Below are 13,776 nucleotides of genomic sequence, written 5' to 3' on the forward strand. Positions count from 1 at the left end.
GGAAAAATCTCTAAGTATGGCTTGAAATGCCAAGTCAATTCTTACTTAGGACTCTTAATTAGTTCCTAATTAAACCACATGCTATAATGCTTACTTATAGTTTATTCCTTCAATGTACCTTCCACATCTATGCATTCTGAACAAAACTTGCAACATAAAATGAAATTTACATGCTTTTCAGGGGCTTTCTCCACAGAGACAGATAATTTTCAGCTCTAAGAGAAGGAAGCACTTGTATTTGTAATTTAATTCCATCTCCATTACCCCCAACCTCACTGGAAATTTTAAAAAATTCATTGCAAGACATCTGCAATCACCTAAGTTTGCTATAAAGAGGAAAACAATTTAAAATGTGAATTTAAAGAGTAAAGGGCAAGCACAGAGAGAGTCTTATTGCTCTTCCAATTTATTCTTTAAATCAATCTTTCCCAATCTGATGCCACCCAACCAATAAGCATTCCTGAGCAGGGGCCAAAATCAGTAAAAAAAGGACCTAATCTATTTAACAATCCCTAATCTCCAAGCCTCAAACTTGTACCTCAGCAGGTGTTTTCAGATCATCCGGTTTCTCCCAAGTAGACTGTTTTGTTTCAGTATTGTAGTAGTAAGTCCTTCCATCAGGTGATTTATGTTCGGTCCACATTGATTTCTAAAGAAAAAAATTACAAAAAGATTCAAATTTTTTAACAGTGCTATGACAGTGAACATTAGTTTTCATTAGTTTCATTAATAATATACAAAGAAATTAAAAGTACAAAATGGACATATTTTTGACAGTTTAAATCACTTAGAATAACACATCATTGCAAGTGGGGAGTTAACTGCAAAATAGACCATTTTAAAGTACTTCAAAAGTAGTATGGCTCTATTGAGGTTTTATAACCTCTAGATTCTACCCAGTCTCTCAGAAGTATAAGGATATGACTGTTTCACCTAGAAACAGTAACTTTGTAACTGTTGTAACGTATATAGCACATAATATAATCTTTCAGCAATACAACCTATGCCTTGTAGATAAAATATATGAAGTAGATGCTAATGTAGTATATAGATGGATTGATCATGAGCTCAATAACTATTTGCATCAAGCTGGACAAAGTTCTAAACTGACATGCCATAAAGACAGCTGTCAAAATTAGAAAGGATAGGTTTTAGATGACAATCAGAATTTAACAATCAAGGTGAAATTTAACAGGGATAAAATGTGAATCCAAATGCCTCAACACAACAGAGGTGAGAAAATTTTATGTGATACTAGTTTGATACAGAATAGAACTTCATTCTTGGGTCCAAAAGAACTACTAAGAGCATATTAAAAGTTGCTAGTAAAACCTCAGCCATCAATAGACATAATACTTCAAATTAAGGCTGGTTAAGAGTTTTACAGATAAGTATGCATTTAAAATAATCACAAAAGGGGCAGGAAGAAACTTTGAGAGGTGACTGGTGTCTGCGGTCTTGGTGGTGATAGTTTCTCAGGTGTATGTATTCCTCAAATCATCTAGTTGTACACGTTAAACACATAGTTTAATATGTCAATCATATCATAATAAAGAGGGTTTAAAAGTAATTTTACAAGGAATCATTAAGGAATTACTGGATGAGATCAAAGGTACTAAGTCCAGTTCCAGGTACCAGATCATTTAGATAGTAATGAACTGAAGTATGATTGAAAGAAGATTAGAGATGACCTATATCACATTTCTTCGAATCTAAGACAAAACATTACTGTACATACCTCTAAGAAAGAAGTAAAATCATCTTCAAACTATTCCATGCTTTTTAACCCTGAGATTTTGTTAACCTTTTGAAAGATGTATTCTTTTTTTTTTTTTTTTTTCAACGTTTATTTTTTTATTTTTTTGGGACAGAGAGAGACAGAGCATGAACGGGGGAGGGGCAGAGAGAGAGGGAGACACAGAATCGGAAACAGGCTCCAGGCTCTGAGCCATCAGCCCAGAGCCTGACGCGGGGCTCGAACTCACGGACCGCGAGATCATGACCTGGCTGAAGTCGGACGCTTAACCGACTGCGCCACCCAGGCGCCCCAGAAAGATGTATTCTTATTCAGACACTGATTTTATAACAATTCCATTTTTTGAAAAGAAAAATAGGCAAATAAAATAGTTAAGCTTTTCCTTAAACTTCACATTGAAACCATTTTTTTTGTACAAGAGCTGCTGATGTCCATTAAATTTCACACCGTATCACCCTCTATGCTATAAAAAAATATTGGTAATGGAGCATTTATTAAAACAAAAACAAAAAACTAAGTCACCAGTACTAGTTCTTAATGATCTTCTGAACTTATTTAAAGCTGACCTACCTTTCTTTTTTCCTTATCAACTTTATTGAGAAATAGAATACACCTACTTTTGATTTCGACTTTGGGAATGTGGCTCAACATACATTATTTCATTGCTTTTTCTGCTCTCTCACCATAATCATTATATTCCTAGCTGATAAGAGTGCTGTGCCATTATTTCTAGAATTTTCTTTCAAACCACTGACACTTGAATCTGATGTTGGCACTTTTGTTGTTCAGTCATGCACAACAAAGCCATAATTGCTGCCTGGAGAATGGAGATCATAGGACACTATGTAGATTATAGGATGCATCTTAATTACAGACATGTTCAATGGTCAAAGCAAATATGCTAACTGATTTAAGAAACATTTGCAAAATGTGGGAATGGAGAACAAGAAAAGATGACTCAAGGAGAGAAATTAATGTCATTTAGAACACAAGTAGATGAGGGAAGATGATTATTTTCTGGAACTTCGGAGGAACTAGAGTTAATGTGAAGGGATTATAAACAGTCATTAGAATTCAAAGAAAAAATTGATAAAATTTGAGCGGTTTGGTAACGAAATGTTTGGCCTTTTCTATATAAATTCGTTAAGTCATCTGACATGACTGCAAAATGGCTTTCTGCACGGTGTAGGATAGTTAAGATAGTTCAAAAGGTATATTAAATTCTTTAACTTGTTCTAGCACTTCATGCAGAGTATGACAAATACAATCTCTCTGGAGCAAACAAGACTGCACTAAAGGGAAATCGACCTAAGTTCCAAAATTATATTTAAACTTCCCAAGTCACATCTGCTAAAGAGCATCAAGGAAAAGAAGTTCACCAGAAACAAATTTATGAAAAAATGGAATGAAAAAGGGTGCCAAATAATAGGGAAAAACAGGAGAGAGATATACAAACCACTAAAACAAACAGTAAACAATTTAGTATTCATTAGCTACTACTTTATTCAAGTCTTACAGCTACACTACAAGCAATATGAACACTATCCTCATTTTTCAAAGAAGAAAACCAAGCCTTAGGAGGGTTAATATAACTTGTTGATAGTGATTCAGTTAGTAAATAATAAAACTAGAACAATTCAGTCATATTTGCTTCTAAAGACCACATCTACTCACGCTGAAATGTTTTGTCAGGGATATCATATTCAGAACAGTCTGTCAATAAGGACAGATAAATTCCTGATCTCCTAATGAGTAAGAAGCACTGTATCAATTTTCAGTTAATTCTTTTAATAACCTTGCCAAGGTAGATACAATTTATTATTTCCACTTTATAGAAGAGAAAACGGAACACAACAAAATACAAGAATATGCTCAAGGTAACACAGCTAGCTAGTGAGTTCATTAGAACACTGGGCCCACATACTGAGGTCCTATGAAACAAGTCTCTAACACTTTGTATCAATAGAAACAATCTATACCAATGCCTTAACTAATATACCAAATCCACTTATAGAAGTCAATTCTGGAGTAAGAATTGGAGTAAGAAAAATGATTTATCTGATAAGCTTTTGCTCCTTTTCCTTAAATGCATCTAATCTGCAACTTGAAGTAAAACTGTATCTCGCCTCTGGCCAAAACTAGGACTAATATTTTAAAAGAAAAATTTAAAAACAAATGTACCCTGAATGTTGAATATAAGATGAAGAATGGCATAAAATATCAATGGGTACATAGATAACAACTTTCTTCATAGGATAAAATATGACTTCTGCAAATAGTTGTTAAGTACTGAGTACAGTCTATTCAAAAAACATTTTCCTAAAAATTACCATTTTTTTTTAAAAGAAAGACCTCTCCAGACCAATACACCAATGATGCCTATCCAATATTTAGACTGCCTTTGCATAATTGGAGAAAACCTAATAAACATGTAGATGTGTAGTATTCTGAATGGCCCCAAACCAGGACATTACTTTTAACCTTAAGGTTAGCTGCTTTGAGGGCTTGTAAGAGATACTAAGATAATCCTTGCATTGGAGCTTTATTCTGCACTTTTGTCACAGATGACAGCCTTCCCAAAATTATTTTATTACTGACAGTTACTGTATTATTAAAAAACTGTCAAGACAAATGGCAGGTCTGGGGAATCAACCAAAAGTTGACATTTTTACAAATCATAAACTAGAAGGATAAATATGAAGAAGAAATTAAAAAACTATCATTCTTAATATACAAATATCTACTACAATCATTAAGATGATCTAATGGAAAAATAAACATCGCCATTAACAAAACTCAATGCAGATAAGTAGATATTCAACTTCATTAGTAAATCAAGGAAGCATGCATTACGTGAAAACTTTCTGTTCATCAGATAAATCACAGACTTAGTATACAATGTTAAAAGGTGTGAAGAAAAGTGCACTGTCATGCTAGTGTTGGGAATGGGATTAGTATTGTTTTCCTGAATAGCAATTTGCTAGTTCTCATCAAAATTCAAAATGCAAGCAATCTCTTAATGCTGATATTTTATTCACAAAATCCCATTTATATAGTTGCAAAGATGTACAAGAATGTCCTCTACAGGATTACTTGTAATGTCAAAAAATTTGAGATTATTCAGTATCCACTCATAGGAAAACAGTTCAATTAGGGTCCATCATACTGTGGACTTATGGAGATCTGTTTAGAAAATGTCGAAGATACAGTGTGAAACACAGAGTAAGACGTTGTGATATATCAGCAAAATATACACAGAAAATATTTAAAAGGAAGACTGGGTAAAGGGAAAAAATGCACATATATAATTATCAAGAGAGCTAAAAGATTCCAAAAAGCTAGTCAACAATTAGGTTCTGAATAAATTCAATAAACATATAAATAATTATATGCACATGAGATATGCATTTATACATACATAGATACTTCTGTAAACTATAAGCCCAACTGAACAAAACCAAAAGCAAGTGACTAAATCTAACATTAAATAGACAGGAAAGTCCTCTCAACTACTCTAAATAAGGAAAAGGAGAAAAACCCAAAATATAAGATCAGAATTAAGGAACAACATAACCACAAACAGATGATTTACAATCAATTCCCCAAATCTAAAGGAAATTATTTACTCACAAACGACTACAATTTACCCTAGAAGAAAACACATCATACATGAATATTCCAATTACCATAAAAGAACCCAACTAGACATTTCATAAAACACCACATCATAAACTTTAAAAAAAACAGAGACGTACAATATACTTCAGATAATCAGAAAAGATGAAAAGTTCCTTACTAATAACAAAACTCAAGAGAAAGGTATCAAAAAAGAAAAGCAGGTAATGTTACTTATGAATGTTATTTTTAAATGTAAAAATTTAAATATAACATTAACCCATTAGCCAAAAGAATCCTGCATTGTATATATTCGGACAAAGTAGAACTTATTGTAGAAGTGCCAGGTGGTTTGATATTGGGAAATCTATAAAGAAGAAATTATTTCTGTTAACAAATTGAAAAAAGAAAACACCACATGAGCACATCAACAGACTTGGTCAAATCACATCTTGAAAATTATGACCATTCAGAAGTATTAAAAAAAACAAACAAACTTAACAAAAACACCTGAATGATAAAGGCCAACTTATCAAAAACCAATAAAAATTACTGTAAAGTCACTTCCATTAAAATCATGAACAAAATGCGAGTCTGCAATCACTGTGTTTCAACAAATACATTATGGCAATAAAATGAAATAAATAATTGGTATAAATATTTGGGAAAGAGATATATTCTCTTATCTTTACTGCTAAAGATTCAAATAAAATCTAGTTAAAATGAAAAAAAAAGTATTCTAATTTTCTAGGAAAATAAAAAAGTATTCCAATATTCCACTTGGGTATAAGGTAAATATATAAAAATCTTTGAACTAACAATAACTAGCTTGAAATAAAAACACAAAAATATCCTATTCACAATATAACAAATTTTTAGAAGGTAAAATAAATAAAAATAGCTATGATAGCAGTTTATCCCACCTAAACAGAATTTAAAGCAAAAACCAAAATGAAACCAGAGGGACTTCTGTATGGGTAAAAAGCAACACACCAAACTCAGCATGCATTTACCAATTTAGTCTTGAAATCACAGCAACAATAAAAAAATACAGGGAGAAAAATATGAGATCTTTTCAAGTTAAAGATTTTAAGACACTCCCCCATTAGGTAGATCAAACAGATGAAAGATACGCCAAGACAAAAGAATCACAAATTAACCTTAAATTAAAAGCACACAAAATATTCCAAAAATCTAATCTTAAAATGAACACAAATGAAGGTTTAGTACAATGCAAACAACAGCTCATAGACTGCTTTCTAAAGATTATATGCAAAAAAGTATACTTCATTAAAAAAAAAAAGGAAAAAAATGTCACCCAAAGACATGATCCATGAAAGAAAAGAAGTAACTGTCAGAGACTTCATTAAAAATTTCTGTTCTGGGGCGCCTGGGTGGCGCAGTCGGTTGAGCGTCCGACTTCAGCCAGGTCACGATCTCGCGGTCCGGGAGTTCGAGCCCCGCGTCGGGCTCTGGGCTGATGGCTCAGAGCCTGGAGCCTGTTTCCGATTCTGTGTCTCCCTCTCTCTCTGCTCCTCCCCCGTTCATGCTCTGTCTCTCTCTGTCCCAAAAATAAATAAACGTTGAAAAAAAAAAAAATTAAAAAAAAAAAAAAAAAAAAAAAAAATTTCTGTTCTGCCAAAGTCACAGTAAAGAGAATGAAAAGACAAGCCAAAACCTAGGAGAAAAGATCTGCAAAGGGCACAGGTGATAAAAATTAAAAAACAAACAAACAAAAAAACCACCTGTTAACCAGAATATACAACCCTCTCCCTCAACCCCCACTTTTTGTTTTTTAAAGTTTATTTATTTTGAGAGAGACAGAGAGAGCACGAATGGGGGAGGTGCAGGGAGGGAGAGATCCCAAGCAGGCTCCATGCTGCCAGCACAGAGCCTGATGCAGGGCTTGAATTCACGAATCTGTGAGATCATGACCCGAGCCAAAACCAAGAGTCAGACACTTAACTGACTGAGCCACCTAGGCACCCCAGAATACACAGAGACCCCTTAAAACTTAGCATTAAGAATACAAACAACCCAATCAAGAAATGGTCAAAGATCTGAACAGATACCTCACCAAAAAAGACATACAGGGGATAAAGAAGCCTATGACAAGATTCTTAACACTGTACATTATTACAAATTAAAATTAATTCCCATTTATTACTGGTGAGAATTCAAAACAGCATAGCCACTTTGGAAGAGAGTTTGGGAGTTTCTTAAAAAAACTAAATACATTAAAAAAAATTTTTTTTAATGTTTATTTTTGAGAAAGAGAATGATAGTGAGCAAGTGCACACAAGAGAGGGGGACAGAAGATCCAAAGTGGGCTCTGTGATGTGGGGCTCTAACTCACAAACCATGAGATCATGACCTGAGTCGAAGTCGAACACTCAGCTGACAGAGCCACCCAGGTGCCCCAAAAACCAAATACATTTTTACCATATGATCAAGCAAGTATGCTCCTTGGTTATTTATCCAAATGGCTGAAAACTTATGTCCACACAAAGGCCTACTAATTAATGTTTGTAATAGTTTTAATGATTGCCAAAACATGGAAGCAAAACTAAGATGTCTTTCAGTAGATGAATGAATAAACTTGTGGCAAGTCCAAACAATGAAATATCATTCACTATTATTATTGTTACTATTGTATTATTCAGTCCCCAAAAGAAAAAAGGTATTAAGCCATGAAAAAAAAAAAAAAAAAAAAAGCATATTAAATGCATTTAAGTGGGGGCGCCTGGGTGGCGCAGTCGGTTAAGCGTCCGACTTCAGCCAGGTCACGATCTCGCGGTCCGTGAGTTCGAGCCCCGCGTCAGGCTCTGGGCTGATGGCTCAGAGCCTGGAGCCTGTTTCCGATTCTGTGTCTCCCTCTCTCTCTGCCCCTGCCCCGTTCATGCTCTCTCTCTGTCCCAAAAATAAATAAACGTTGAAAAAAAAAATTTTTTTTTAAAGCATTTAAGTGAATGAAGCCAGTGAAGAGGGTACATACTGTATGATTCTAACCATATGATACTCAGAAAAAGTAAAACTATATAGGCAATAAAGAGATCAGTCGTTGCCAGGGGTAAGGGGTGGAAATTTTTAAGGTAGTGAAACTACTCTGTATGCACTGTCGTGACAGATACAACTCATAGAATGCAGAACACTGAGACTAAACTCTAATGTAAATTGGACTGTGGGTAATAAAGATGTGTCAATGTAGGATCATTAATTGTAACAAATGTAACACTCTGGTGGGAGATGCTGATATGCATCTATATGCAAGTAAGGGGAGGGGGTATTAAGAAACTCTCTACTTCGTGTTCAATTTTGCTAAGAACCTATAACCGCTCTACAAAACAGTCTATTTAAAACAATCCTAAATCTAGAAACCAAGAAAAACATACCACTTAATACCCTTTTAACAAAGAAGTCAAATGAAGGAAAAGAAAAGATACTGGGAGCTGAGTGAAATGAAAACTATGTCAAATCGTAAGCAACACAGCTATAGCACTATAAAAATAAGAATGTGTAACAACCATGAGTTAAGTACTCAAGAAACTAGAAAAAAGGCAACAGAGTAACCAAGAAGGAAATAAAGATGACCTCAGAATAAGCTGAATGGTTGTCCCCTCCAAAATACAAAGTAAAAGCAATGATAGGATTTCTAACTCTATGCTAAATAATTAAATCTCAACAAAGTAGGTATCTGTAAAAACATAAATTAGAAGAAAATTAAAAGTGAAATAGCTCAACCACCACCAGAGAAATTGAAATGGTAATCCAAAATCTCTATCCTCAAAAAATATTAGGCCCAGTTAGTTTTTAGTTGTGTTCTATCAAGCTGTTAAGAAATAAGTTATGCATCATTTATATAAGTTGTTCTAAGGATCAGAAAGAAAAGGGTTACTACCCAGATAGAAACAACCTAAGTAAGATATTAGCGAATTGAATTCAGAAGGAATAAATACACAGGTTCACGTATATATATTCTTAACACCCTTAATGAATAACTAGGATTCACTTTAGTAATGCTAAGATGAGATATCAGAAAATATATCTGTACACTTGCACTTTAACAGACTACAGAAGAAATACCATGACCATCTCAGCTATGAGTTTTAAAATCCAGTTCATAATGACCTCTCTCTCAGCAAACCAGGAAAAGAAAGCATGAACTTAATAAGGGTCATACATCAAAAAGCTGCAGTAAACATATTAAATAGAGAAATTCAATACATATTTGCTTTGAGAGAGAAAACAAGATAAAGATGACAGTTTATCACTGCTACTACTCACCATAGTACTAGAGGTTCTGGCTGACACAATAAAAGTTGAAATATTAGATATGATGATTAGAAAAACTCATTATTTGAGGAAGATAGTGTAACACACACAGAAAACCCAAAACGCCAACAGGAGTTCAGCAAACCTCCTGGATAAAGTATAGGAGAAAGATTCAAAATAGCACCAAATCTTATAAAACATCTATAAATTAACAGAATGAGGGATAGACAAGCCTTCAATAGGAAAAACTTAAAGCCGTATTACAAAACAGACAAAAAAACTGACTACCATGTTCACTGATATGACTTAATATTGTAAATACGCCCCACAATCTATAAATTCAATGCAACGCCAATCAAAATACCAAAATTATCTTTTTGGACAACCTGACAAACTGATTAAAAAATTTAGATAGTATAATGTCATTTATAGAAAAAAAAATTATATATAAAAAACCTAAAGACTTCACCAAAAAACCTGTTAGAAAGAAATTCAGTAACATTGCAGGGTACAAAAATCTGTTGCATTTCTAAACACGAACAAAGTTAAGAAAAATTAAGAAAAAAAAATTCCATTTATGAATGCACCAAAAATAGTAAAATGTCTAGGAAAAAATGTAAGCAAGGAGGTGAAAGACCTGTACGCTGAAAATTGGATACTGATGAAAATAACTGAAGACTAAATAAATGGAGAAGATGTTCCATATGCTCATGGATTGAAAACTGATATTGTTCAAATGTCCATACTACATAAAGCAATCTATAGAATCAATGTAATCCCTATCAAAATTCCAATGACACTTTAAAAAAAAATAGAACACACTGTCCTAAAATTTGGATGGAACCACAAAAAGACTGAATAGCTAAAAAGTAATCCGAAGAACAAAGCTGGAGGCATCATGCTCCCTGCTCTCAAACTGTATTACCAAGGTATTGTAATCAAAATAGTATATAGTACTGGCATAAACACAGATATCTAGATAATGTAACAGAATCAAGATCTCAGAAATAAACTTATGTATGGTTGATTTACGACAAAGGAGGCAAAAATATACAAGAAAAGGACAGCTGCATGCAAAATAAAACTAACTAGTTAGATTAGTATTTTCCATCATGCATAAAAGTCAACCCAAAATGGATTTAGGCTCGAATGTAAGACCTGAAGCCCTAAAACTCCTAGAAAAAAGGCGGCAAAAGCTCCTTGATCATCACTCTTGGCAATCATTTTTTTGGATCTGATTCCACAGCAAACATAACAAAAGCAAAATACACAAGTGGACTACATTAAACTAAAAACCTCTGGCACAACAAAGGAAATCAACAAAATGAAAAAGCAACCTACTGAATGAGAGAAAAATATTTGCAAAACATGCATATAATAAAGGGCTAACATCCAAAACCTATAAAGACCTCATACAACTTAACAGCAAAAAAACCAAACCAAAACAAAAAAACCCTAAAAATCTGATTAAAAAACAGGAAGAGGATCTGAATAGACATTTTTCCAGAGTAGATATACAGATGACCAAAAGACTTATGAAAAGATGCTCAACATCACTATCAGGGAAATGCAAATCAAAACTACAATGTGATATCACCTTACATTTGTTAGAATGCTTATTCTCGAAAAAAAGAGATAATAAATGTTAGTCATGATGTGGGGAAAAGGAAATCCTCAGGCACCACTGGTGGGAATGTAAATGCTGTAGCCCCTACAGAAAATAGTATGAAGGCTCTTCAAAAAATTAAAAGTAGAACTACCATACTATTCAGCTGTTCCACTTCTGGGCATTTATTCAAAGAACACAAAATCATTAACTCGAAAAGATTTATGTACCCCTTGGTTCATTGCAGCATTATTATTTACAACAGCCAAGATATGGAAATAACCTAAATGTCCCTAGATGGATGAATGGATAAAGATGTGGTACACGCACAAAAATACTATTCAGCTATAAAAAGGATGAAATCTTGCCATTTGCAACAACACAGACGGGCCTTGAAGGCATTATGCTAAGTAAGAAAAGTCAGAGGGAGAAAAACAAATACCTTAAGATCTCACTTACATGCAGAATCTAAAAAACCCAAACTCAGATACAGAGAACAGATTACGTGTGGAGGTTCAAAATCGGTGGAGGGGGTAAACAGGTACAAATCTCCACTTATTTTAAAATAAGTAGGTTATGGAAATGTAATGCACAACATGGTAATTACTATTAATACTGTGTTGTATATTTGAAGATTAAGAGAGCACATCTTAAAAGTCCTCATCACAAGAACAAAAGATCTGTAACCAGGTATAATGACAGATGTTAACTAGATGTATTGTGATCATTTCAAAATGGATACAAATATCAAATTATTATGTTGTAAAAAAATAAACATAAAGAATATAAATAATAAGAAAAAACACCCAAAAAATCTACACAAAAAATTTCCTGAACTTTTCCCAATACATGCATTTCTGAGGACATGTATCCAAGGATCACCTATTCAGGAGGGTAGATGGGAGTGAAGATGAAGAATAAAGTGAAAAAATGTGAGGAATCCTCTCAGGATCAATGACAATGACTATCATCTGAAGAATTCAAGTAACTCAAATTTGTGTACCTGAAATCTACTAAGAATTAAAGCAAAAAGAAGTTTTCAAATACACAGTATTTTTAGATGGGAAAATTTAATAGAAAAGTAGAAAATGTCAATTCTCCCAAAACTGAAATGAATTAAATATAATCCCAGATAAAAACACAATTTTGTCTTTTGAGTGTGTGTGGGTATGCGTATACTTACAGATTATTTTTGGAGGGGGATACAAGAATTCATGTACTAACATCCAAAACCATTTAAGGAAATAATGAAAAGAGAAACCATGAAGACTTGCCTTACTAAATATTAAAGTTATTTTAACTGGAAAACATGAGAAATTGGATGAAAAACAAATACATACAGCCAAAGCAGAAGAAAACTCAGAAACAGATGTCAGAGTATGTACAAATTTAATATATGACAGAAAAGATTCTTCCAATTGAGGGAAAAAGGGGTTTCACAGACAATGGACACAACCAAAACATTAATGGTGGTGGTCCCCTCAAGGTGGAAAATTAAGGGTGAAATTTACTTTCTGCTTTTTAACTTATGTTTGCTTCTTAATCCCTCAAGTGAGCCTGCATTATTTAAATCAATAGGAAAAACATGCAGCAATCACTAGTCAAAAACACAAAAAGGCACTTACAATGGAAGAATACGACATGGACATTAAAAACCATTCAACTTTAAAAAACAGAAGATACAAGAAACTTTAAAACATTTAAATACAGTTCACAATGAAAAGTCTTCCCCCCATATTTAAAATATTAACACATTTATAATCAAGTCACAGCTTTCTGTATTTCCTCAACCATAATATGAGGATAACAGCTACCTCTCAGGACTATTTTGATTAAATGAGATCATACATATGAAGTCTTCTTTCCATTGATCTTTAAGGAATTAAAAAACACAAAAATCAAAGAAAACCTTGAGGCCAAAAGCTATGGCTTTTATCAAGAAGGATAAAATAGGAATCTTTAAGTAAGGCTTTCAAGCTTATTTTCCCAAACATCATAAAAATATGTAACAGAACACCACATACCGAAATATTAACAAAAATAACTGTAACTACTATCTTAAAATCAAGTATGGAGAAAAAGAAATGCAGCATAGAGGTATCATTCTCTCCTTCCCTAAGGAAGGGAAAAGTCAAGCAATTCTGAATATTGTATTGGTCTTTCTGACACAATTAGGGAAGGTACAAGCAAAAAAGTATTTTAAAATTCTGTGTATTAGGAAAAGTTTATGTAAGACTTCTAGTAATAAACAAGGGCACACAAATGTTTGTATACGAAAGCACGTTCTAATATAAACCTTATGTGAAAATTATTGGTTAATTACTGTGTTCCTACTAGTTCTGTTTCCCTTCTAATCGTACCAGGGAAATTAAAATCTTTGTAAAATCTGGTATGTAGCTGATTCCTTTTTTTCCTCATTAAGTCCCATCAAAATTAGATTTTAAGGTAAATCATTCAATTTTTTTTTTTTTAAGTAGGCTTCATGTCCAACATGGGGTCTGAACTCACACCCTTAGGATTAAGACCT

At 33.4% G+C, this 13,776-nt stretch overlaps 1 protein-coding gene across 12 annotated transcripts in view; it reads right to left on the reverse strand.

The window, feature by feature from the left end:
• PRPF40A (pre-mRNA processing factor 40 homolog A) overlaps positions 1–13,776 on the reverse strand; it is a 54,181-nt gene that overhangs the window by 22,443 nt on the left and 17,962 nt on the right. For all 12 annotated transcript variants that reach the window (XM_045479860.1, XM_045479858.1, XM_045479859.1 and 9 more), the window contains one exon: positions 539–649. In XM_045479860.1, coding sequence (XP_045335816.1) covers positions 539–649 — 111 coding nt within the window. The remainder of the gene's footprint in view (positions 1–538; positions 650–13,776) is intronic.

Source organism: Leopardus geoffroyi, chromosome C1 (assembly GCF_018350155.1).
Source record: "Leopardus geoffroyi isolate Oge1 chromosome C1, O.geoffroyi_Oge1_pat1.0, whole genome shotgun sequence".
NCBI classification, from domain to species: domain Eukaryota; kingdom Metazoa; phylum Chordata; class Mammalia; order Carnivora; family Felidae; genus Leopardus; species Leopardus geoffroyi.